The 27,903-nt window shown below is 42.2% G+C and overlaps 1 protein-coding gene across 3 annotated transcripts in view; it reads right to left on the bottom strand.

The window, feature by feature from the left end:
• LOC141131834 (cadherin-related family member 4-like) overlaps positions 1-27,903 on the bottom strand; it is a 259,551-nt gene that overhangs the window by 33,478 nt on the left and 198,170 nt on the right. For all 3 annotated transcript variants that reach the window (XM_073619568.1, XM_073619569.1, XM_073619570.1), the window contains 5 exons: positions 24,528-24,708; positions 22,227-22,386; positions 20,247-20,352; positions 16,746-16,961; positions 9,561-9,706 (listed from right to left, as the gene is read on the bottom strand). In XM_073619568.1, coding sequence (XP_073475669.1) covers positions 9,561-9,706; positions 16,746-16,961; positions 20,247-20,352; positions 22,227-22,386; positions 24,528-24,708 — 809 coding nt within the window. The remainder of the gene's footprint in view (positions 1-9,560; positions 9,707-16,745; positions 16,962-20,246; positions 20,353-22,226; positions 22,387-24,527; positions 24,709-27,903) is intronic.

Below are 27,903 nucleotides of genomic sequence, written 5' to 3'. Positions count from 1 at the left end.
TTGCTGCAACCGCTTCATCTATGACTGGCTTAATGGGGTTGTAAAGCTGCTTTTTTTAAAAAAAAAACAACAAACATGTCATACTTACCTCCACTGTGCAGTTCGTTTTGCACAGCGTGGCCCTGGTCCTCCTCTTCTGGGGTCCCTCAGCGGCGCTGGTGGCTGCTCCCCACATCGAGTGTCCACGTTGGAGAAGACTCCTAATGTGGACACCCGTGCGACACGCTCCTGAGTCCTGCATCTGTCTCCATTCACACAGATTGCAGGACTCGGCCCCTCCCCCCAGTGCTGCATCATTGAATTTGATTGACAGCAGCAGGAGCCAATGGCTGCGCTGCTATCAATCTATCCAATCAGGACACAAGACACCAGCTAGAAGGTTGTGTGCTTGTTCCTGGCCGGAGGATGACAGCGTTCAGGTAAGTAAAACGGGGGTGCTGCAGCACTACAATAGGTTTTTCACCTTAATGCATAGAATGCATTAGGGTGAAACACCATGAGGGTTTACAATCCCTTTAAGGCTCCTGTATGGTAGTCTAAACAATTCCCAAATATAGTTACTATGTAATGCTTACACCTTAAAAAAAACATTACCTCCATTGATTCTGCCTTCTTTATTTAAAACCCTAGCTTCTGAGTTAACATCCAGGTCCAAGTCTATACAGCTCATTTTGAGACTTAATCATTATTAAGGAGCTTTGAGAACTAAGTAAATATAGCTCACTTTGATATAGAGGAGTAACGAAGAAACGCTGGGAACTTAATGAGGTTCATATAGCTCACTTTAAAACTGACAAGTTGTTAAGAAGCCCTAAGTGATTTATTAGTGTCACTGGCCACCATTGTTAGGGGCATTTCTGCCACGGCCCCCCGATATATAGGAGCATGCTTCCACTGTTAGAGCAGGTTCCCTCATATTGGTGGTAATTGGAAGCACGCCTCCTCACATGGTGTCAGTGGGAGAAAGCATGGCTCAGAATTGGTCTTAGTTGGTCAATTACCTTTTGAAGAGCTTTGTGTCCTGTGCTGCTGGCTCTGACTGATGACTGATGTCAGTGCCAGAACTCTGCAGGCAACCCTAGGTGGAAGAGTAGTAGTAAGCTTTTTTTTTTACTTCTTTAATTGCAATGTTGTATTCTATAGCCATGGAAGCCATGGTGTTTAGAATAAGCCCTTTACAGTCAAAGGGTTAAACCTATTGTTGTGAGAATATTCAGATCAAAGTCTGCTGTCACTAGGAATGTTAGCCTTCCCCTGCCTTGGCTGTAGCGAAGGATCATTTTTTGGCAGCCTTGTCAGCTATGTGATTAAGCATATGTGAAGTATGTGTGAAACATGTCAAGGTTTTCAGTGATGACCAATTTGTGAGCTGCTTGTCAGGTTTTCAATAAAGAATTTCCATGACTTGTCAGTTCCTGGTCCAGATCATCACCTCACATCATTGACAAATGCCAACATTCTTACTTTAAAATAAGGGACAGGATGTAAAGAATCTCAAAACAAGGATCTATCACTAATCAATTTCATTTTAAACTGTCCTTGCTATTTAGGCACAGTTTGCTTACCTTTGTTTCCAAATTTGCCATACAAGCATCACATTGCACAATACATTTTACTCTGTAAATGTCACAAGTTAGCGTGCAGTTTCCTGCTTGCTCGCTGCAGTGTTTCTCTAGCTGATTCCTTTCACATGTGTGGCTTGGCTGTGCTCACCTATGGGCGTCATCTGCTATTCTGTGGACCTTTATTTCCTTCCCTTCCATCACTTCCTGGCCTGCCTCCTAGTTTGCTTGTCTATATAAGACATTCTCAGTGTAGCCCACATTGCCTGAGCAACTTCATAGTTCTCTGAGCTCTCATTTGCATATCTCTTGTCTATTTGTGTCTGACTATCTTTGTATCGACCCCAGCTTTGTTTACTGTCTGTGCTTGTTCGCTGCCCGCCCTGATCTCAGCTTGTCTTATGGATTCCCTTTTGCCTGCTGCTTACGCGAGTGGTCTCCGCATCCTCGGCTAGGCATACCTGGGGGGTTTCAGCTTGCTGCAAGGCCATCCCCACCACCAGGGGCTTTGGTGAAGAAGCAGGCTGGGGCTTAGACTACGCATCCTCTGGAACCCTGAGTTGGCTATCTACAAGAGTTTATTACCACAGACTCCTGACAGTAAACACAGCAAGATGTCAAAAATAGCTTCTTTAGGTCACTCTTTATAGATAAGGAAAGGAAACAGAGGAATCTGCATATTTAATTGTAAAGCACTAAACCAAACAGGAGATTAGATAGATAGCTATCCAGCTACTAAACATGCTGCTTTCAGTCTGGTTTCAATTAAAGACAAATTACTAGCATAAGTGCCCTATTTGTCTCTTGTCATAATTACATGCGCACAAAGGCAATGTTCACTACTTATTTTAGCCATGATAATTAGATAGCTGTTAAGAAATGTAATGGCCTGTACTGTATTGTGGTGATTACATCTTCTTAAGACAGTAGTAAGTATTAAAACTAGTGGAATCAGAAATAATGTTAGCAGTGGATTAAAATTATAGTGACCATTTAAGGTTTAAAGCAAACTTGCACACATTTAAAAAGAACTATTTAATTTAGTTATATATGAACAAAATATTTAAATTTAAATATGGCTTGGTATAGGCCTCCTCTAATCCCTGCCTAGATATATTTTAATGGGAAGAAGAAGGGACACCACTCTGAGCCAATCAAAGCTTCACTACTTGCAGGTAGTATGTTTTCAACTGTGGAGAGCCAAGAGATGATCTCATCATATAGGTAATATTCCTTCATTTTCCAAATTTAAGCTGGAGTGGGTTCAGCACCAAGCTGTATTATTGCAAGTTAACCTGTGATGATATACTGTAAATATGGAGGCTGCTGTTGCTAACCTCGTCTTATGAAAATGTTAGTTGCCTGATTGTCATGTTGATTTATTGCATTCAGTACTTTTTGAGTTGCTGCCATGGAACAAGCCTGCGTACAAGAATATGCTATTAAATTGATGATCAGTAGACAAGTGCCCGCCCCCCCCCCCCCCCCCCCACATTGGTGGTAACTGCTAAAGTTCCTTCTTACATTAATGGACCCTGGGAGATAAATAGATTGTTTGACCAGTGGCTAAGTACCTAAGAAATTAGTGACTTTACTACTACTATTTCCTTACTACTAGTTCTGCTCTACAAAGTGAGTGCATGTCTCCTCAGCCTTGCAAGACCTTGGGTACTTCCAGCAGACACTTTTTCTTTACATTCTAGTTTCCTGGTGCAATGGAAGCATTTTAGGCACCATTCTCAACATGTGCATGTGTATGTTGAGAATTCATGCATGTGTGATTTGCCATGATGATTAATACAAGTGGGCAAAACACACTTAACATGTCATTAAACTGATTAAAGGCATTGTACAGTGCCTTGAAAAAGTATTCATACACCTTGAAATGTTCCACATTTTGTCATGTTACAACCAAAAACATAAATGTATTTACTTGGGATTTTATGTGATAGACCGACACAAAGTTGCACATAATTGTGAAGTGGAAGGAAAATGATAAATGGTTTTCAAAATTTTTTACAAATAAATATCTGAAAAGTAGGGTTGCACGTACTCGCCGATACCGATTCATGTTTTTTCTTTTTAATGTTATGTGACAGTGGCAGTAATATGCAACACTGATGAGGCGTCGTGGACTGTGTCAATAGCTTTTTATTTTTATTTCTTTTTTTACAACTTTATTTTTTACATTTTTTTTTAATTAAATTTTACAATTTAGATTTTTTTGGTTTTTTTTTAACAATGCTTTTTTTTTGAGGGGGGGGGGGGTGGACAGTGTTTTTTTTTTTTATTTATTTTTTATTATTTTTCCAATTTTCTTTTTAAATATTCAATACAATTTTCCTTTTTTTTATCAACCTTTTTGGGGGGGGGCTTTGGTGAGATATCAGGGGTCTAAACAGACCTCTGACATCTCCCCTTTGAGACAGGGAAAGGCTTCACTGCTGGTTCCCTACTGCGCATGCGCGAAGTGCGCTGCGCTTTCTAATTGGCCCAGCAGTGGGGGAAGGAGGCGGGGGACCGAACTTCCGGGAGATCGGGCCACAGCCCTTCTCCCAGAAGTGGGGAAGGGGACCTGTCAAGTACGGGTCCCCGTCCCCCCCTCCCCCCTGAAATATGCCAAATGTGACACCAGAGGGGGGGAGGAAGCGTATAAGTGAAAGTTCCACTTTTGGAACTTTGGACTTTAAAGATGCTTTGTGTGTAGCAATCATTTTTTTTATCTTTATCAAAAGAGTGGTAAAATGTCTACTATACTTCATGTAAAGCAGAAGCTTTAAGATACATCACAAAAAAGATGAAGACATCTCTTTTTCTCAAAATACATATTGTAAAATTAAGACTTTTATGGAACAGCTTGAAGTGAACCTGTTAAAACTGGGCAGGTCAAACTGAGCATACGTAAAGGTTGCCCAGTAAAAAAAACAAACAAAAAAAACAGATAGAAATGATCAGTATAGAGTAAAGAAATGGAGATTAGGGTTTCGATAAAAAATCTTAAATTTTACTGTAAATATTGAATGTACAGTTGTACTCATTTAGGGAAACTTCACATTGCCCATATACTAAACCACTGTAGTTTAGTGTGCAGCTTTTGGTTCTGGTTGCAGTAAGCCAGTAGTACTGTAGGTGGCCGTGTAATGCACATTTTACCACACAACTCCCTTTTTTTGGTGTATGAACTTGACTGGAAATTCACAAAGTGACACTTCACTCATGTCCCTATACAGCTGTACGCTGCTTTCCTACGCAGGGCCGAAACTGGGGGGGGGGGGGGTGCGGGGTATGTGCCTCAGGTGCTGTATGGAGAGGGGCACCACTGCTGACAGCAGAAGTGGCAGCGGCAGGGCCAGAACTGAGGAGGAGAAAGCCAAGAGGAGGTTGCTGTGCATAGTTGCAAACATTCCTGCTTCTTAGCTGTTCGCCTATGCATGTTTTCATCCCGAGCTCTATCTCAGGAACATAGGGAGCCTCACAGGCTCTGGATTACTGGTTCTCCCATCCGTGCTTGCAGTGAGAGCTCTGCAGGGACAATAAAGCTACTGGTGGGAGGAGCAGAGCATCTTTCCCTGCCAGAGATAAAGAGGCACAAGCTGCCTGCATGGAAGGATGAGCTGAGCGGGGGCCTGCTGTCTGGAGCACAATGTAGTGCAGAAGAATCCAGTGTGGTCATAGACATCTCTACAGGTCTGATTTTAAAATAGAACCGAAAAGCTTCATTTTGATTTCTTGTCAACATTTAAGTGTTTGTAAATGGTAGTGCAGTGATAAAGGTTGCAGATCTCCGTGATTACCATTGTCACTGAGACATTAAGTTGCCATCAGAGATGCCATAATGTTATAATGTGAATGCATAGTTGCCAACATTGAAAAAAAAAATATGTGGGACACTTTTTTGGCTGTAGGCGGAGCCGATCAATAATTAGGGGGCGGGGCATTAGTTTGTAGGTGTGGCCTAGTAAAACATAATAATTGCGGCGAAAAATGGGCATGGCTTACGCGAAAAGCGGGCGTGGCTTGCATGAAAAGTGAGCGTGGCTTGCATGAAAAGTGGGCGTGGCTTAAATTGGCGTGGCTCAAGAGGGTGTGGTTAGAGTCTGAGATGAATGAGGGATGGAGATGGAGATGGAAAGGGGGAGAGGGGGAGAGGGGGAGAGGGAGAGGGGGAGAGAGGAATGACGGGACAGCAAGCCCCAGATCCTACACAACAACAGAAATATGTGTATTCTAGAAAGTTTAACAATCAGCAGATAAAGATACTCCAAACACCTGGTGTTAACGCTTCAATCATCCTGGCACCATGGTTGTTATGGTGTCAGGATGATTGAAGCGCATTATTTCTATTATTACATTGTAATATAAAATTAAATCATTCAACTCACCATAATGCCGAATCAGTGGGATCCCTGAGCGTGTCACTAGCCACATCGCCTGCCACCAGCAGAGTCTGTCCTTGCATCAGGTGCCCCCGGCAGAGTCTGTCCTTGCATCAGGTGCCCCCGCCAGAGTCTGTCCTTGCATCAGGTGCCCCCACCAGAGTCTGTCCTTGCATCAGGTGCCCCCGCCAGTGCAGCCCCCCCTCAGTTAGTGCAGCCTCCCCCCCTCAGTGCAGCCCCCCTCAGTTAGTGCAGCCCCCCTCAGTTAGTGCAGCCCCCCCTCAGTGCAGCCCCCCCTCAGTTAGTGCAGCCCCCCTCAGTGCAGCCCCCCTCCGTTAGTGCAGCGTCCCCCCTCAGTGCAGCCCCCCCTCAGTTAGTGCAGCCCCCCTCAGTTAGTGCAGCCCCCCCTCAGTGCAGCCCCCCCTCAGTTAGTGCAGCCCCCCTCAGTGCAGTCCCCCTCAGTTAGTGCAGCCTCCCCCCCCTCAGTGCAGCCCCCCCTCAGTTAGTGCAGCCCCCCTCAGTGCAGCCCCCCTCAGTTAGTGCAGCCCCCCTCAGTGCAGCCCCCCTCAGTTAGTGCAGCCCCCCCTCAGTGCATCCCCCTCTCAGTGCAGCCCCCCTCAGTTAGTGCAGCCCCCCCTCAGTGCAGCCCCCCTCAGTTAGTGCAGCCTCCCCCCCTCAGTGCAGCCCCCCCTCAGTTATTGCAGCCCCCCCAAAGTGCAGCCCCCCCTCAGTTAGTGCAGCCCCCCTCAGTGCAGCCCCCCCTCAGTTAGTGCAGCCCCCCCTCAGTGCAGCCCCCCCTCAGTTAGTGCAGCCCCCCCCTCAGTGCAGCCCCCCCCTCAGTTAGTGCAGCCCCCCTCAGTTAGTGCAGCCTCCACCCCAATGCAGCCCGGCCCCCACTCAGTGGAGGAGCGGCCGGTGTTCTGCCGAGAAAGTTCCCCTCGGCAATGGCGGACCCCCTGTACTGTGCAGGCGCAGCGCTTGCGCAGTACGGGGCTGGGGAACTTTCAGCAAGACACGGCGACGGCGCCGGCGCCGTGTCTTCTGCTCGCTTCAGTGGAGAGGGGAGGGGCCGTGCAGCCAAAGAAGCCGCTTCATTGGCTGCACGGATCGAGCCCCCTTCCCCTCTCCACTCAACACTAGAGGCAGATAGAGCGGCGGCGCCGGCCGCCTTATGGAAAATCCCGATTCGGGACACTCTCCAATCGGGACGAGGGTCCCAAAATCGGGATTGTCCCGGGAAAATCGGGACTGTTGGCAACTATGTGAATGATGACGTAATGATGATGTAAAGTTGCTAAAGTGACCATATGCACTGTGAATGTACTTTTATATTTATTTATTGGTAACATGAACATGTGGATGTATATCTGTGTTTGTTAATATTGTTTATAACAAGCTATAATGATAAATCCAGATAAATATCCACACGTTCATATTACCAATACATAAAAATAAAAGCACTTTCACAGTGCAAATGGTCACTTTACCAATTTTTCATTTCTTCATACACATTATGATGACTCCAATAGCAACCTAATATCCTAATGACAGTAATAATAGATGCCTGCAGTAGCATGCCCTGAATCCCTAGTGGTTGCCTGGTGGTTGCCCTAGGTTGCCCCTGACACCATAGCAGCATCTCACATCACCACTTGCCACCTGTCTCAACAGACAGGAAAACTCCTCTGCACAGTATAAAGGTGTATGCATGGGCACACCCTAATCTGGGGGTCGGCAACCTGTTGGAACCTGGAGAGGAGAGGTGGTGAGGGAATCATTTAGTGGAACCGATAGGCTGTATTTTCCACCTACCTCTCCTCTTCTCCAGATTCCCTTCCTTCTGCTGCCCAGTTTCCCCAGTGCTCTTTTGACCCTCCACCCCCCATCCACAGCACCGCGGCTCCCCACCTCTCCCCTCCCGTCAGCTGCTGTGGGGAATGTTTGAGAATAAGGAGCAGGGGAAGAGGTCAGTAAATATGTCATTTACCAGACCCTTCCTTTTGTGAATGAACACAGTGAGAGATCAGTACCAATCATTCACTGAGTTCATTCATAACTGAAGCATAATAAACTGTGCTTCATTTTGTAAATTAACAGGAATCAGCTCTGTACAGAGCCGTCTGTTCATTCGCTGTCCAGTGTAGAGGCTACAGGGTAAGGGACTGGAAAATCAGTTTTTTGTCCCTTTCTCTGTCTCAAAAGTGAGACATCAGGGGTCTGTTTAGACCCCTGTGTAACGAGCCCCTTGCTCGCTCGGTTCCACTCTCCCGACACTCCTCTGCAGCTATTGAATCAGATTGCAACGTCTGATGGTTCGGTCATCCAATGCTCCGGGATTAGAACTTCAGCTATGTGCCGTTCTAACCCAGTTGTGATAGCTCAGAACAAACACTAGGCAGGCTGTATGTAAGTTCAAACAGGAATCTCTTTTATTGCAATATACAGGCTCTTTTATACACTAAAAGTGGAGGTGCATACCTCCGGCTCATATTACTCTAACAATACACCTGTAACCTAATTAACCTAATTAACATGGGCTAATTAACTAATCCCTTTAGACAGCCTAGATGACTCCGACATGACCTTTAGGCCAGACTGGCCGTCTTGTAGTTTAGAAAATCCAATCAACATTATCACAATAGCAGAGTTAATTAAACACAAACGACAATGGGGATCTAATGACTCTTAGATCCCATACTAGAGACTTATTTACAATACACATTCTAGCAGACAACAGACAGACAGGTGCTGGAGTTTACATCAGCATCTCCTAACAGTATCTGTCCCAGCATTATGAATCAGCCACTATTTCTAATATGGCAAATCCAGGGTCCCCAGAGTCTGTGTGTCCTGGGGGACCAGGACCCGAATCCACAGTAGTACCACCTCAAGGGTCCCCAGGCATACAGCTCACAAAGAGCACCGTTCCCCCAAATGCCAGGGCCCACGATCGATCGGCAAGAGGCTAGCATACAGTCCCCTCCAAAAGTCTCTCTCCCGGCTAGGTCTGTCACACCCTGATATTTCACCAAAGCCCCCCAACATGGCTCCTAAAATATTGTAAAAAAATACTAAAAAATAATATTGTAAAAAAAAATAATAAAAAATACTGTAAAAAAAAAAATAATAATATTGTAAAAAAATAATAAAATTGTAAAAAATAATAAAAACATATTAATAATATAAAAGAAATAAAAAACTACTGACACCTTTTACTGCCCTCAAGACACCAAACTCTATCCTACTGACACTGTCATCTTTGGGGGGGAGGGGGCACCAAACTGAATTTTTGCCCTAGGTGAAAGAACGTCTAGCTTCACCACTGCATGTACGATGCATTAAAATTTTGCATTTTAGCACTGCTCTGGGTTGAATTTCAGAGTAAACAGAACATATAGAAAACAATTATTTTATGTGTGTCCTTGTGGTGGCAGTTTGGCGTTCTTCCAGTGCAAAAAAGCCAGTCGCCTTCCTATGTGTGATCAAGCACTTATACCTTCTTATTGCAGCTGTGTCCAGCAACGTTAAAAATACAACTAGAAATCCTTATATTATTATTGCTGTTTTCTTTGTGTTGTCTTGATTCATTTACACATGGTGCAAGCTACTGACATGTACTTACAGTAATAGTGATAGCAACAACTGCAATAATCTTTCGTTGCTTTAGAGGATCTGGTTGCACATCATTGTTGAGGTCAATTGCTTGTACGGAAACTGAGTAGTTCTGCTTTTCTTCAAAATCCAACTCACCGCGCACCTTAATGATTCCTATTGTAAAACAAAGATTTTTTTCTTCTCTAATTACATTGAACATTATATCAAAATTCAAACTGTTTATTTAAACAGACAAAGACCAAGATTGGATATAGTGGATATAGTCTTGTAACTTAAATACATGTGGCAATGTAGTCAGGGGATCTTTGTATTTAATAAGCTTCACACTTTTAAATTCCAACAGCTGATAAAATAAATAACCTTTATAAATATTTTTAACTTCGTACTTTGATGATTCAATGTCACAGTGCTGCCAAATGTCCAAAGCATTTGTAATTTTGACTGACTATACTTGTCATATGGACATGCTTGTTGGTCATTAAGTTCCCTCTGCTATATCCAGATTTACTATTTGGTGGGTCAACTCCTCGCTCACTTGACATACAGTATGTGATGCTGATACATTGTCCAGTGAGGAGGCTGTAGACAGAGAGGTGAAATAAATTAATTGCTGAAAGGGAATGTATAGTCCTTTTGTAAATACCATAAATTCTTTATTTATTATGATCAGAACTAAAAAAAAAAAAAAAAAAAAACATGTTTAGTTTTTTTATTTAGGTAAATATGAAAAGTAAATTTATAGAATTTCAATGTTTTTGTCTGTCTTGAAGCCAGCAGATGAAACTTTAGGCTCCTTTTTACTAGGGATGAGGTTTAGGTTTGTTGCTACAAAGGGTTGGGGTGAATCCTGCAGGTTCAGGATTTGAAGTCCCAGAGAAGTTATGTTAGTTATGCAGAGTCACCTGGAAGAATAATTTTTAAACCATATGGCCCTGTTATGGCCTTTTTTTGAATTCTGGCCAGCAGAGTAATGCCGCGTACACACGGGCGGACTTTTCGACCAGACTGGTCCGACTGACTTTCCGACGGACTTTTGACGGACTTTTGAAAGAACGGACTTGCCTACACACGATCACACCAAAGTCCGGATTCATACGTGATGACATACGACCGGAATAAAATAAGGAAGTTGATAGCCAGTAGTCAATAGCTGCCCTAGCGTGGGTTTTCGTCTGTCGGACAGGCATACAGACAAGCGGATTTCTCGACCGGACTCGAGTCCATCGGAAAGATTTGAAGCATGTTTCAAATCTAAAGTGTGACAGACCTAGCCGGGAAAGAGACTTTTGGAGGGGACTGTATGCTAGCCTCTTGCCGATCGATCGGGGGCCCTTGCATTTGGGGGAACAGTGCTCTTTGTGAGCTGTATGTCTGGGGACCCTGGATTTGCCATATTGGAATAGTGGCTGATTCATAATGCTGGGACAGATACTGTTAGGAGATGCTGATGTAAATTCCAACACCTGTCTGTCTATTGTCTGCTAAAATGTGTATTCTAAATAAGTCTACTATGGGATCTAAGAGTCATTAGATCCCCATTGTTATTTGTGATAATTAACTCTGCTATTGTGTGAAGAAGAGTCTATGTTGATTGTGATAATGTTGATTGGATTTTCTGAACTACAAGACTGCCAGTCTGGCCTAACGGTCATGTCTGAGTCATCTAGGCTGTCTAAAGGGATTAGTTAGTTAGCTCATGTTAATTAGGTTAATTAGGTTACAGCTGTATTGTTAGAGGTCTGCACCTCCACTTTGAGTGTATAAAAGCCTGTATTTTGTCAATAAAGATTCCTGTTTGAACTTACATACAGCCTGCCTGGTGTTTGTTCTGAGCTATCACAACTGGACTAGAACGGCACAGAGCTGTGGTTCTAGTCCCGGACCATTGGATGACCGAACCATCAGACGTTGCAATCTGATTCAATAGCTGCAGAGGATTGTCGGGAGAGTGGAACCGAGCAAGCAAGGGGCTCGTTACATAAAGTCCGTGAGATTTTCGACTGGAAAAGTCTGCTGAAGGTCCGATGGAGCCCACACACGATCGGATGGTCCGTCGGACCAGTCCGGTCGAAAAGTCTGCTCGTGTGTACGCGGCACTAGAAGCACTATTAAGGTGGCTTTTGGATAAAGCAGTGTCTCAGAGAGCAGCCATAGGGGTTGATTTACTAAAGGCAAATCAACTTTGCACTGCAAGTGCACTTGGAAGTTCAGTCTCTGTAGATCTGAGGGGTAGATCTGAAATGAGGGGAAGCTCTGCTGATTTTATCACCCAATCATGTGCAAACGAAAATGCTGTTTTTTATTTTCACTTTATGTCCCCCCTCAGATCTACAGCAGCTGCACTTCCAAGTGCACTTGCAGTGCAAAGTAGATTTGCCTTTAGTAAGTAAATCCCATAGTGTCAGTGCATTGGAAGCTGTAATATGAAAAGAACAAGGAATGCTGATAAAATGCATAGGGTCAAATAGAACACCATACTTTAATTTTGATTGCTAGCTTGTTGAGTAATCAATCCCATTTGCCTTTTTTGTTCTTAATATTGGACTATTCTGGGGTTAAATTTTTTTGTGCATTTTTTTAAATTATGTTTACATAATTTTATTATGTTTGGTGTACACAAAGCTAAATATTCCCTTGTTACCTACCGGATTCACTCACCACATTACTGACCGTCTGTTCTTGGAACTGTTTTTTCTCAAAGCACTCTGTTGTGAAGCTAGGTGCAAGAACAGTGTGCACCTAAATCACCAGACATGATATCGCTCACATTCACTTTACATCCCTATGCCCATAAATACAATAAATGTTAAGTTAAGTCTAGCATCCTTGATTAAAACTGTACTTTTGCTGGGCAATTTTCGACTGCTGTGTCATCTGCAGGCTTTTAATTCTTCTAGTAAAATACCTGCTGTACTCATTTTCTTTAGTACATTTTGGCTAGTTCTTCCTGGTTAAAAATACCCTGTTCCTGGACAATTCCTCCCAGCTATATCATCTATTGGCTCTTAGTACTTAATGTGAGTTTGATGGAAATTAGCCAGTGGTGGGAAAATTTGGCTTCAGTGAGAACAGGGACAACCTGAACTACTGTGCAATTACTGCTGGTCAAATTTGTGCTGTCAGTGTACACTATTGCTGCAATTGTTTATGAGAACTGTTCCATAACACCATGTACACATTTAGGGCACCCCCAAGCATGTTATTTAAAGGATTTCCGTATTATCAATGTTGACTTGAACCTTCTGCACAATATTCTCAAAGAAAGTTTTGCATTTGCACATACAGTGCCTTGAAATAGTAGTCATACCCCTTGAAATGTTTCACATTTTGTCATGTTACAACCAATTACGTAAATGTATTTTATTGGGATTTTATGTGATAGAACAACACAAAGTGGCACATAATTGTGAAGTGGAACGAAAATAATAAATGGTTTTCAGCCCCACTGTGTCAATACTTTGTGGAACCACCTTTTGCCCAGAAAGAAAAATATATTTATCAGAGAGGCCTATACTATCCAGGTGTCAAAAAGGTGTCACATCCCAATGATGCTACAACAAGAAAGGGGAAAATTGGACGTGACTTCGGAGGCCCCAAAAGACACTTGAATTTGAAACAATGGTTTTGAATTAGAAATGTTTATATATACAGACATTTAACCACTTCAATACCAGGCACTTACCCCACGTTCTGCCCAAGCCAATTTTCAGCTTTCAGCGCTGTCACTTTTTAAATGACAATTGCCCTGTCATGCTACACTGCACCCAAACAAAATTTTTTATCATTTTGTTCCCACAAATGGAGCTTTCTTTTGGTGGTATTTGATCACCTCTGTAGTTTTTATTTTTTGCTAAACAAATAAAAAAAGACTGAACATTTTGGGAAAAAAAAACATTTTTCTTTGCTTCTTTTATAACATTTTGTAAAAAAGTAAGTTTTATCCTTCACTGATAAGCTGCACTGATGGGCACTGATAAGGTGGCACCGATGAGGTGGCACCAATGAGATGGCACTGACGGGCACTGACAATGGTCACTAATAGGCGGCGCTGATGGGCACTGATTGGCGGCACTGATGGGCATTGAAAAGCGGCGCTGATGGGCACTCATAGGTGCTACTGGTGGGCACTGATAGGCGACACTAGGTACTGAAAGGCTGCACTGATGGGTACTTATGGGTGGCACTGATAGGTGGCACTGCTGGGCACTGATGGGCATTGATAGATAGCACTGCTAGGCACTGATGGGCACTGATAAGCGGCACTTATGGGTGCTGATGACTGGCACTGATAGATTGCACTGATAGGCATCACTAGTGGCATTGGATTGGCAGGCATTTTTAATTGGCACCGATTGGCAGCTGCCTGGGCACTGATTAGCATATTCCTGGTGGTCTAGGGTGGCATACTTGGTGGTCCTGTGTGGTGGCCATCCCTGGTGGTCCTGGCGGCATCCCTGGTGGTCCTTGGTGGGCATCCGTGGGGGGCTGCGCTGATAAACAATCAGCGCAGACCCCCCCCTGTCTGGAGAGCCGCCGATTGGCTCTCCTCTACTCGCGTTTGTCAGCAGCGATTGAGGAAAAGCCGATAAATGGCTCTTCCTGTTTACTACATGATCAGCCGTGATTGGACCAAGCTGATCATGTGGTAAAGAGACTGACACGCCGCTCCACCAATCGCCGCACGCGATTGCGGCTTATCCTGCTGGACGTCCTATGACGCCCAGTCAGGATAACTAAACCACCGTCCAGCCATTATTTTGCTATAGGCCGGGTAGGATGTGGTTAAAATCCATATAAGGTTGAAACATGATGCAAACAAAGAGTGAGCCATTCATGTCAAAAACAAAAAATGTACATGATGTAATTCCTTAAAAGAGCAGTGCTATGACACAATACTCCTGGGTATTGTGGAATGTGGAAAATTCCAAGGGGTGTGAATACTTTTTAGTAGCAGTGCCCAGTACCCAAGCAGATTCACCCATCCCTACTATGTGCATTGTAAGGGTATTCAGTTTGTATGTTGGTTTAAAGAAACCTGTATGTTTACACAGTTTTTACATCAGCAAAGTGTCTTTGAAGGGGGTAGATTCAATCTGACAAATAGTGTAAACAATGTTTATTTGTAAAAAAAATAAAAAAATAAAAAAATAAAATATATATATATATATATATATATATATATATATATATATATATATATATATATATATATATATGTATATATATATATATATGTATATATATATATATATATATATATACATACACATACAGTGCTGTGAAAAAGTATTTGTCCCTCCTGATTTTTTTTTTGCATATTTCTCACACTTAAATGATTCAGATCATCAAACAAATTTTAATATTACACAAAGATAACCCGAGTAAATCCAGATGCAGTTTTTAAATTATTATTAAATTTATTAAGGGGAAAAAAGCTGTCCAAACCTTTCTGGCCCTATGTGAAAAAGTTATTGCCCCCTCCCAATGAACTGTGATTAACCACAATATTTTGGAAAGCTTAGTTAAATTTCACTTGCCACACCCAGGCCTGATTACTGCCAGACCTGTTGAATCAAGAAATCACATAAATAGAAGCTGTCTGACAAAGTGAAGCATGCTAACAGATCACAAAAAGCCACACATCATACAACAATCTAAAAAAATTCAAGAACAGATTAGAAACAAGTCTAGGAAGGGTTTCAAAGCCATTTCTAAGGCTTTGGAACTCCAGTGAACCACGGGGAGAGCCATTATCCACAAATGGAGATAACTTGGAACAGTGGTGAACCTTCCCAGGAGTGGCTGGCCTACAAAAATTACTCCAAGAGCATGACGACAACACATCCAGGAGGTCATAAATGAACCCAGAACAACATCTAAAGAACTGCAGGCCTCACTTGCCTCAGGTAAGATCAGTGTTCATGATTCAACAATAAGAAAGAGACTGAGCAAATCCATCCATGGGAGAGTTTTAAGGCCAAAGCCACTGCTCTCCAAAAAGAACACAAAGGCTCATCTCACATTTACCAAAAAAAATCTTGATTATCCCCAAGACTTTTAGGCAAATATTCTGTGGACTGATGAGACAAAATTTAAACTTTTTGGAAGGTATGCGTCCCATTACATCTGGCATAAAACTAATACATCATTTCAAAACAAGAACATCATACCAACAGTCAGACATGGTGGTGGTAGTGTGATGGTCTCGGGCTGCTTTGCAGCTTCAGGATCTGGACAACTTACCTTAATTGATGGAACCATGAATTCTGAGCTCTACCAGAAAATCCTAAAGGAGAATGTATGGCCATCAGTTTGTGACCTCAAGCTCAAGTGCTTTATTCAATTGGGTTATGCAGCAAGACAATGATCCAGAACACAACAGCAGGAACACCTCCAAATGGTTCAAACAAAGCAAAATTTAGGTTTTGGAGTGGCCTAGTCAAAGCCCGGACTTAAATCCAATTGAGATGCTGTATCATGACCTTACACAGGCCGTTCATGCTGGAAAACCCTCCAATGTGGCTGAATTAAAACAATTCTGCAAAGAAGAGTGGGCCAAAATTGCTCCAAAGCAATGTGAAAGACTCATTGCCAGTTATCGCAAACACTTGATTGCAGTTGTTGCCATGAAGGGTGGCACAACCAGTTATTAGTTTTAGGGGGCAATTACTTTTTCAGGCAGGTTTGGACAGCTTTTTTGCATTACTAAATGAAAACATCAATTTAAAACTGTATTTACTAGGGTTATCTTTGTGTAGTAATAACATTTGTTTAATGATCTGAGTCATTTAAGTGTGACAAATATGCAAAAAAAAAAACTTTTTCACAGCATTGTGTGTGTGTGTGTGTGTGTATGTATGTATGTGTATATGTAGATATATATATATATATATATATATATATATATATATACACACACACACACACACACACACACACACACACACACACACACACACACACACACACACACACACACACACAGTATATGTAGAAACACAGAGTTGGTGATGAATACTGAACACATCCAGTTTTAGGCTACTGAGGAGCTTGACAGAGGATTAAAGCAATCCTGAATTCTCTAACATCTACCTTCATGTGGTGTTATCAGATTGGACTATAATTCATCTGATGAGCTTGATCTAGCCCAAACACTAAATGGTTAAAATTACTGCAAAAGTAAGCACATTACCTGTGTTTGACTCTATGTAGAACTTTGGTGGGTTACCATAATCCCCTCCAGCAAAACTGAACTCGATATTGTCAAATGGCCAGTCTATATCTGTAACTCTGGTTGTTCCAACAAATGCATCAATTGGGCTGTTTTCGGCGACTTGAAACACATTTACTAATGGTTTTGGATTAAATTCATTTACACGTGTTACTCTTACAATAACCGTCACTGTACCTGAAAATTGGGTTAAGCATAAACACGGTATTAATAATACTGCTTGTCTGGACTTTTGGACAGTTTAATAACATTTGCTTGATTTTTCTAATTTTCTGCAGACCCTATATTAAGGAAAAGGGAATTCCTGGATTTCACTATGTTGGAGCTTAGTATTTCATGACAGTTATTTACTTTTTCGCATTCTGTAATGAGTTAATCCACTGCCCTGATTTGTGTCCTAGCTCTATCTATATTATGGAGGAGGAAGGGAAGAAGGATGAAGATGAAATTGGGATATCAGTGTCGATACTGGGTTCATCCTATGTTTCATGAAAGCAAAAGGCCAGTTATAATGCTTATATGGGGACCCTTCAGTTCAGATCTGGTAAGGCTTTTAACAGGAAGCCCACTTCTAAATTTTAAAAAAATGTGTAGTTCCCAACAAAAGCCATGCCAGGCCCTTTAGGTCTGGTCTGACTGGAACCCTGAAAAAAATGCCATGAGGTCCCCTCAAAATTCAAAGCACGCTGCCAGGCAGGCCAGGTAAGGGAGATGAGCATGCACCACCTCCCCTCGAACCATACCAGTCCACATGCCCTCAACATGGGGGGTACCTTGCCCTTGCAAAATACCTTGCCCTCCATGTTGATGAGGACAAGGGCTTCTTCCCCACAACCCTGGTTCAGTGGTTATGGGGGTGTGAGGGTTAACTTAACAGAATATGGAAGCCCCCTAACATTAAAGAGCCCCCAGAAACTGCCCCCCCCCATGTGAATAAGCAAAGGATATATAGTGACCCTGTTTGCTCCTTCACAAAAAAATACAGCAATAGTAAAGAAAGACACTACACTGTGAAAAAATTCCTTCACTTAAAATAAAACACAGATACAATAAGAATAGAATACAATTTAATGAACACCTTACATGTACCTGTCCTGGCTCAATGTCACTGACCACCCTGCTACACATCTCAACACACTTACTGATCATGTGTTTATATTTGGTATTATCACAGTAATATGTTACATGACATCTCCCTGGAAGGAGACCAAAGATCAACACAGCTGAGCGGGGCTATGACAATGTCAACAACATCCCATTTTTAGATTTGTTCAGCAGGGCAGGGAATCCCCGACCCAAATGGTCAGTGGCTGCTTCCTGCTGCAGATGTTTTGAGTGCTTTTCGACTGAGCTCATCTGCAGGGTGGTGCAGAAAAATGCAACATGTCTGCATTTTTCTACATTGCTCTTCCCTGTAGCTGACAGGTGCCAGGAAGGGATAACAGGTCACACAGAAAACCATTGGTTTTCTGTGTGTTCTTGTGGAAAGCTGTGTTTTTCTTCTCCAGAAAAAATGCAGCTCTCTGCTATAGTGTGAGTCGGCCCTTAAGCCTTGTTCACACTATGTGCAGAAACATGCATTTCTCTACACTTGTCTCTGCAGGGGCACAAAAACAAAGTTTTCTATGTGCCTTATTCACACCATAACACTGGTATCATGTGCATCTATGCAGAAAAAAAAACTTACGTAACCTCAGCATTGTGATGTAAACATGGCACATAAAAAAAATAGTTTTCTTTGTGCATTTGCAGAGACCTATGTTAGAAAATTGCACGTCTCTGCGCATGGTGTGAACATGCCCAAAATAATCTATGTAAGCCAAATCTGCATGTTTCTTCTATCATTTTTTATGATGTGAATGAGGACCTGAACATTCACAAACAAAATACAGTACAGTACTTTAATTATTTTAGTGTTGTACAAATCTTTAAAATGTGCCTTTTTATCTCAGTGTAAAAACATTACTTGTTTAACCGGTTCCTGACCAGCAGCAGCAGTTATACAGCGGCAGGTTGGCTCCCCTGGGCGAGCCGTAGTAGCTGTACATTGGCCCTTTAAGACGCTGTGGAAGGAACGCGCGCACAGCGTGTCGCTGGAGCCGATGCAAGTGCCCGGCGGGCGCGATGACCGCCGGTCACCCTCAATCGCTCGTGACAGAGCGAGAACTTGGATCTGTGTTTGTAAAACACACAAATCCCGGTTCTGTCAGAGGAGAGGAGACAGATTGTGTGTTCATACTATGAACACCGATCAGTCTCCTCCCCTAGTCAATCCCATCCCCCCACAGTTAGGACACACCTAGGGAACACAGTTAACCCCTTGATCGCCCCCTAGTGTTAGCCCCTTCCCTGCCAATGACATTTATACAGTAATCAGTGCATTTTTATAGCACTGATCGCTGTATAAATGTCACTGGTCCCAAAAATGTGTCAAAAGTGTCCAATTTGTCTGCCGCAATATCGCAGTACCACTGAAAATCGCAGATCACCGCCATTACTAGTAAAAAAAAAAATTATAAAAATGCCATAAATCTATCCCCTATTTTGTAGATGCTATAACTTTTGTACAAACCAATCAATATATGCTTATTGCAATTTCTGTTACCAAAAATATGTAGAAGAATACATATTGGCCTAAATTTTTTTTTTTAATTGGGATATTTATTATAGCAAAAAGTAAAAGATATTGTTTTTTTTAAAATTGTCACTCTTCTTTTGTTTATAGTTCAAAAAATAAAAACCGCAGAGGTAATCAAATACCACCAAAAGTAATCTCTATTTGTGGGAAAAAAAAGGACGTCAATTTTGTTTGGGTACAGCATTGTACGACCGCGCAATTGTCAGTTAAAGCGACGCAGTGCTGAATTACAAAAAAAAGGCCTGGTCAGGAAGGGGGAAAATTCTTCCGGGGCTGAAGTGGTTAAAGCAGGCCATATATGAATTGAAATTTAGCTAAGGGACTGTCTGAATTTCGATCCATGTATGGGCACCCTGGTTGTAAACAACTTGATATATCGATTGGGTTTTTACTGAACCGTTAGTGCCACTGGCTAGAGCCGGCAACACTAATCATTGTGTTCTGCCGGCAGAGAAGCCTCCCTGCCAGCAGAACACAATAGCACTGCAAAGGTGATTCCCCCATCAACACTGACTGAGTTAATGGGGAAATCAAGCAATTTTCTTGCCTTCCACCCACGGTGGAAGGCAAGAAAAATGCATAATCTGTGGCCTGCCTAACTGTTGACTTCATGCCATTAACATTGCTATGAATAGTTGAAGGGAGGTAGAAATATGGGACACATGCATCCCTCAGGCTCCATACTTTGACATGAATACATTTTAGCTTAGGCGAGGTGACTTGCATTATATTTGAACTTTTTACATAAATGATCTTGCTTTAAACATGTAACCATTGCTCAATGTACACCAGCATAAACAAATGTTACAATGACTTTGACTTACTAGTCAAAGAAGGTGTCCCAGCATCCGACACTTCAATCTGAAGACTATGTATGAACTGCATTCCAGCAAATTCATCATTATCATAGTCTAAGTATTCAGGTCCGGTCTGCAAAGATTGAAATTTGTTAGCGAAGCATACCATAAATATACTGTAAATCTAATGCTTTGAATACATAAACTGACTCTTCTCCCAATGCATATGGTTTATTAAAGTTAAAGTGGAACTCAACTTTTATATTGACTTAGATACAGTGGGGAAGGTTTAGAACTTTTATTTGAGTTTCTGTGATGTCTTTGACCCTATCAATGGAAATGAAAGTAGGATAAATCTCTCAAATGAAGCAATAAAACACTTGATTGTAGTGTGGGTAGAGTTAGAAAGCCTGACAAGTTGTTTTTCTGTGGGGTCTGTGCCCTTGCAGCTGAGATTTCCCTCACCTCCTGTCCTGGGTACAGGCCGTAATTGAAACAGAAAATAAGGGTAAATCTTCCAAGGGAGATACAGATGGTAGATAATAACAATTATCGAAATCCATAGAAAGCAAAAGACAAATAAGGATGAAGTTCCAATTGAAGTGTTCAGTAAACCCTCAATACTACGTTTTAAGCATTAACCTTTGAAAATTCACTTTGCAAGTTTCAGACTTAATTTTAGTGTCCAGACTTAAAGCAAATTTATAGAAACATACTTGAGCTCATAACTGGGTAAAATAAAAAAAAAAATAAAAAGATGTGTAAACCCTCACATATACCCAGTAAAGTGAACAGCCTCAGATGATAAAGAGAGATGAAACAAATCCTCCTATTTAGGTTTTACTTGTTTATTTAAAGTCTTCTCTTCCCTACATCCTTTCAAAAGGGCAGAAAAGTGTTAAAATCTTTCTTTATCTGTCAGCAGCACAGAAGAGGGGCAGAGAGACTGCAGGTACAGTGTGTGAGAGCCGATTGGGGGAAAGGAATACACCCCCCTCCACACAGCAGAAGGACAGTGTTTTGAATAGGCAAGATGTCTGATGAGCCCCCTCCCTCCTGACACAAATGTATCTAATGTGTTGGGAAAACTTCTCAGAAGTCACTCATGCTGAAAACAGAGGATGGCACCAAGGAGAAACGACACTTAGAGCTTTGGAGAGAGATACGTAAACACTACAGATATATGTGTTTTGCTTAGATTCCATGACTGAGGTTTACAACCACTTTAATAAGTTCATCAGCAGGGTTATCATTAATATCATCTTCATTATTATTATTTATCTTGTGTTAGGCAAACCTCTGTCAGCTGATAAACAGTGAAAAATGGTGGAACATGAAATTCTATTTTTCAAAAATGCCGATTACTCCATCCACAGAGTGTCAACATGCTTTTCAGTCTTATGCCGCGTACACATGACCCGTTTTGCCGTCGGAATACGTGTTTATAATGTTTATAATAATATGTACGTGTTTTTACGACAGAGTTCCAACGGAATTCCGCTCAAGCGGTCTTGCATACACACGGCCACACCAAAGTCCAACATCCAGAATGAGGTGAAGTACAACACATACGACGGGACTAGAAAAAGGAAGTTCAATAGCCAGTAGCCAATAGCTTCCGTCTTGTACTTGCTTCAGAGCATGCGTCATTTTTGGTCCGTCGGAACAGCATACAGACGAGCGGTTTTCCCGATAGGAATCCGTCGGAAATATTTAGAACATGTTCCATTTCTAGGTCCGTGAGAATTTTCTAAAAAAAAAAGTCCAATGAGGCATACACACGATTGGAATAGACGATGAAAAGCTTCCGTCGGACCTTTTCTGTCGGACATTCCGCTTGTGTGTACGCGGCTTTCCTGGGTGCTTGAAAAGTTGGATAGCAGGCAAATGAGTAGCCTATCAGACTACTGCCCAGTCAGCCACATTATTTAATTGTTCCATCTACAATATTGCATTTTCTATCTTAGGTAGGGATCTTACTTTTAAAGAAAACAGTTCCATACTCACAGTAAGTATGTTGTTGGTGAGAGTAAATTTGTCTTTTGAAAAATCATCAAGAGGATTCAGCTTGTATCTAAGAACATTATTTGGTTCTTTAATGTCCTTATCCACACATGTGATTGACATCAAATGGGCATTGATTTCAATTGTTTCAGCCACTTGTATCCTAAAAAGAAATACCATGTGAATGAAAACCATAAGGACAGTATTCAAAAATAACAAAGATAAATGACAATTTGTTCATTTAAGAGTATTAATGGACAGTGTTTGTATAAGCAGATAGTTCTGGTGTCATAAATAGCTTGACCGTAATAAGGAGTAATTATGTTACAAGAAACAAGCACTCACCCAAAGGTAATGTAAATTTCCATCCCACAGCATACTGGGGTAGTATGCGACATAATGACACACAAGAGGCGGAATTGGAATTATATAAGAAGCAGATTGAAAGCCTATCTATTGGAATGTTAGGCTGTCTATCCTGGCTTACAGAATGTATGGTAACAATCTTCTTGCAGTATAAGTCTTTATTATGTAATGTGACTCTATCATTAAATTGACAATCGATATGAATCAGCAAGTCATGTCAGCATAACCAAATCCTGTTCTTCTTGCCATCAATAATTGTGATTAGACACTGTAAAAAGTTTATTGTTTTCAATCAAGTAGCCATGTTTACATGATGCAGTTTGTGCATGTGTAAGGAGCGAATGTTGCTGCCCCAGTGTACATATTTAAATACAACTTATACATAGAAACAAGGTTTTTGACACATTTATACACTTTGATAACATTATTTACATTAGGGTGATTTCTTTCATGGTTTTGTTTAAAAAAATACAATGTTAAAATGTGCACTTATAATATTTCTGCTTGTACAACATGGCATACGTAAATAAATCATAGGTGACATATTTAATACATTGTAATGGACTGCGCTAATATGCATTTATCTATGGATGTTACATATAATACACACAGCTGCTTTTTACCATGACTTAGCCACTTGTCTACCAAGGTATATTTATAAAAGTCCTGGTAGTCAAGGGGTTAAAACCTTCCACAGTAGCCAGAGGGTTAATATCGTCATAGTCCTGTAACAGCGATCAGGCCACTCTACAGTGGATCAGATTGCTTTTAAAAAAACAAAATCCAGGAGCCAACTAAACAACATGGTAACAAGTTTACGGACAATTTTGGGTACTGTAGTTTTTTACCATTTCATGGGTACACAATTTTAAGGCTTGACATGTTTGCTGTCTATTTATGTAATGCAACTCAATCTTTTCTATTTTACCAAAACAAATAGCAAAATTATGTCTTTGTGTGCACTAAATTTAAAACCACTTCCATACCGCAGCACGTCATATAACGTCCTGGGCTTTCAGTGGTGATATCTGAATGATGCCTGCAGCTGCAGGCATCATTCAGATATAATTTTTTTCAGCCAGCGATTGCCTTCATCGTAAGAACAATCATAGCAGCTGTTCAGCCGCTTGATCATTCTTACAGGTGGCGGGAGCAGACATACCCCCTCCCACCACACTCCGGTGCTTCTACTGACCCATGAGATCCACGAACCGGAGAAGGAATCCGCCGGTGCCGGAAGTTAGTCATAGAGAAAACTGAGGGCCAGATGGTCTCCGCCAGTTTCTATGACTCTCGAAGGCCTGGAAGTGACATTATGATGTCATGTGTGGGCAGGTGGAAGTAAACAATCCCGGGGACTCAGCTGAAAAGTCCGAGATCGTTCTTTTTTTTTTTTTTTTTGATCTCAGGCTTTCCAGACTGGAGGAGACATGTGGGGTCTTTTAGACCCCACATCTCTCCATAAAGAGGACCTGTCATGCCCTATTCCTATTACCAGGGAAGTTTACATTCCTTTTAATAGGAATAAAAGTGATCAAAAAATTGCAGAGTGGGAGGGTTAGTCCACAAGAAGTGATATTTTACTTTTGGGTGAATGCAGTGGAAAAATTCCACTTACTGTCTTCTTATATCCATCAAGGCAGAAATGGCACATTTTCTGTTCACGTCTGGCAAACCATCAAAAGTAGTCTCAGAGTTGGGATATCAAACAGGGGAATTGTGCCGTAGCGGTTAATAAAACTAGCAGGGGATATAGCCCTCCAATAGCCGTATCAGATATATTCTTTAGAAATAAAATAAAGTAATTTTGTGATGTAATGTCACTAATGCAGACTTGAGGTAAGACTCAGAAATAAAGTCGGATAACATCTTTGTAATGCACAAAGCAATGAAGATTGCCAGCCAACCATTGTAGAATTATACTCTGATGGTACTTACATATTAGGAAATCCTTCACACTGGGGATAGTTATCATTAACATCTGTTAGTTGCACTATTAATTCTGCCACTGTAGTGTGAACTCTGTCATTATCAAAAGCATGGACAATTAATCGTTGCTCATAAACAATGTTAGGGTCTTCATAGTCCAAGTGGTAAGCAATTTTTACTTCACCAGAATCTGCAGTAACAAGGTGAAAATTGTTTGTTTACACATACACATAATACAAGCTATTTAGAAATGTATAGCTACCTAAATAAGGTGCGTTGGCATGGACCATAGGGTGAGTACATGGATTGAAAACTGGCTACAAGGGCGTGTTCAGAGGGTGGTGATAAATGGGGAGTACTCAGAATGGTCAGGGGTGGGTAGTGGGGTCCCCCAGGGTTCTATGCTGGGACCAATCCTATTTAATTTGCTCATAAACGACCTGGAGGATGGGATAAACAGTTCAATCTCTGTATTTGCAGACGATACTAAGCTAAGCAGGGCAATAACTTCTCCGCAGGATGTGGAAATCTTGCAAAAAGACCTGAACAAATTAATGGGGTGGGCGACTACATGGCAAATGAGGTTCAATGTAGAAAAATGTAAAATAATGCATTTGGGTGGCAAAAATATGAATGCAATCTATACACTGGGGGGAGAACCTCTGGGGGAATCTAGGATGGAAAAGGACCTGGGGGTCCTAGTGGATGATAGGCTCAGCAATGGCATGCAATGCCAAGCTGCTGCTAATAAAGCAAACAGAATATTGGCATGCATTAAAAGGGGGATCAACTGCAGAGATAAAACGATAATTCTCCCGCTCTACAAGACTCTGGTCCGCCCGCACCTGGAGTATGCTGTCCAGTTCTGGGCACCAGTCCTCAGGAGGGACGTACTGGAAATGGATCGAGTACAAAGAAGGGCAACAAAGCTAATAAAGGGTCTGGAGGATCTTAGTTATGAGGAAAGGTTGCGAGCACTGAACTTATTCTCTCTGGAGAAGAGACGCTTGAGAGGGGATATGATTTCAATTTACAAATACTGTACTGGTGACCTCACAATAGGGATAAAACTTTTTCGCAGAAGAGAGTTTAATAAGACTCGTGGCCACTCATTACAATTAGAAGAAAAGAGGTTTAACCTTAAACTACGTAGAGGGTTCTTTACTGTAAGAGCGGCAAGGATGTGGAATTCCCTTCCACAGGCGGTGGTCTCAGCGGGGAGCATTGATAGCTTCAAGAAACTATTAGATAATCACCTGAATGACCGCAATATACAGGGATATGTAATGTAATACTGACACATAATCACACACATAGGTTGGACTTGATGGACTTGTGTCTTTTTTCAACCTCACCTACTATGTAACTACTATGTAACTATGTAACTTGGGGAAACAAGGTTTGTAAAGGATTTTGCCTATTAACACATGATTCAAGATTATGTATCGTGATGACAGAGGCTGTAATAATGCAAACATTACCACCGTCTGAGATAAGCTCTGGACCAACCACACCACACAGTTTCTTGATATATGGGATTTATTTTGTTTTAAATTAAACATTTTCTAAAATAATTACATAGGCTGCTACCTCCTTCTGAAATTCTAGTTATCTTACTGTTATGACGATCCTGTTACTTCAATAATTTGTAAGCTACTGAAACTGAACAAGCATACAGATCAGGAAAATCTTAGATATGGCTGTTGTTAGCACCAGGCACCCAGAGCATGTGTCCTGCATCTCTTGCATGGCACCCATGGTGTTAAGGCCACTGCCATTGGCCGTGTTTTTTACATGTCTCTGCCTGCAGTCAGCTGTTTTAAGGCAAGGAGGTGGAGTGATGGTGTACAGGCAGGACAACTGCATAGACAGAAAGAGAGAAGACCACATGCACTTGGTAATATATACAGATCAGTGGCGGAATTATAGTGGTCGCTGAGATCGCCATGGCGACCGGGCCCCTTGCTGCAGGGAGCCCTTGAGGGCCCCCTGTACTCTTCTATAGGAGGAACGGCTGAGACTGAGCTCCTCGTTTGTTAGCCGAGCTGTAATCGGCACTGACTGTGCAGGGAGCTCATCAAAGTTAAAGCAGTGTGGGCTGTGCTCTTTGTCTCCCCCTACAGTGCAGTACCCGGCAGGAAGAGCTAAGGTAAAGGTCTGCCCTTTTTTTATAAGAATATCTATCTACTGTATAATGTGTGTGTGAATGTATGTATGTGTGTGTGCATGTATGTGTATGTATGCATGTGTGTGTGCATATGTATGTATGTGTGTGCATGTATGTATGTATGTGTGTGTGTGCATGTATGTGTATGTATGCATGTGTGTGTGCATATGTATGTGTGTGTGCATTTGTATGTATGTGTGTGCATGTATGTATGCATGTGTGTGTGCATATGTATGCATGTGTGTGTGTGCATATGTACGTGTGTGTGCATGTATGTATGCATATGTATGTATGTGAGTGTGCATGTAGGTGCATGTGTTTATCAGTGGCGGTGCGTCCATAAGGGCACACAGGCGCTGCCCCCACTCTCCAACCACCCCCTCTATGACCACTATGACCAATGGATAAATTCTATCCATGGCCACCGCTGTCACCCCCATATTTAGGTGTCCGGTCCCTTTTCAGGCACCTGAATTACAGCGGGGGGGGGGTTTCAAGCACCTGATTAGAGCCATAGGTTCTAATAGGCTTCAAAATAGGTGAACTGCGAGTGCCATGCTTGGCGCTCACAGTCCACCCAGGTGTGTTAGAAAAGCAAATTAATATTCATTTTCCTAACTCTGATTCGCCTCTCCACCAATCAGGTGTGTGGGTCTGCAGGGCTATTGGATGCCTATCAGGAGGAAAGGACGGGAGATGAGGACAGCAGGAGACGCATGGAGGACCCCACTCGTGGCCGTCACCCACTGCACCACCGAGAGAGGGTAAGTTCCGGGCAGACGCCGGGGGGATTTCCAGTGGCAGCATTTGATGGCACACTGGCAGCATTTAATGGGCACACTGGCGGCATTTAATGGGCACACTGGCGTCATTCGATGGCAGTTGCAGCATTTGGTGACACACTGGCAGTATTTAATGGGCATAGTGGCGGCATTTGATGGGCACAGTGGTGGCATTTGATGGCACAGTGGCAGAATTCAATGGGCACAGTGGCAGACTTCAATGAGCACAGTGGCAGCGTTTGATGGGCACAGTGGTGGCATTTGATGGGCACAGTGGTGACATTTGAGGGCACAGTGGTGGCATTTGATGGGCACAGTGGTGGCATTTGATGGGCACAGTGGTGGCGTTTGATGGGCACAGTGGCGGAGTTTGATGGGCACAGTGGCTGCAATTGATGGGCACGGTGCCTGCAATTGATAGTTTTTTTCCTGAATT

Source organism: Aquarana catesbeiana, linkage group LG03 (genome assembly GCF_042186555.1).
Source record: "Aquarana catesbeiana isolate 2022-GZ linkage group LG03, ASM4218655v1, whole genome shotgun sequence".
Taxonomy (NCBI): Eukaryota; Metazoa; Chordata; class Amphibia; order Anura; family Ranidae; genus Aquarana; species Aquarana catesbeiana.
The sequence above is the reverse complement of the archived record's forward strand: the minus strand, read 5'-3'. Positions and strand labels throughout refer to the sequence as shown.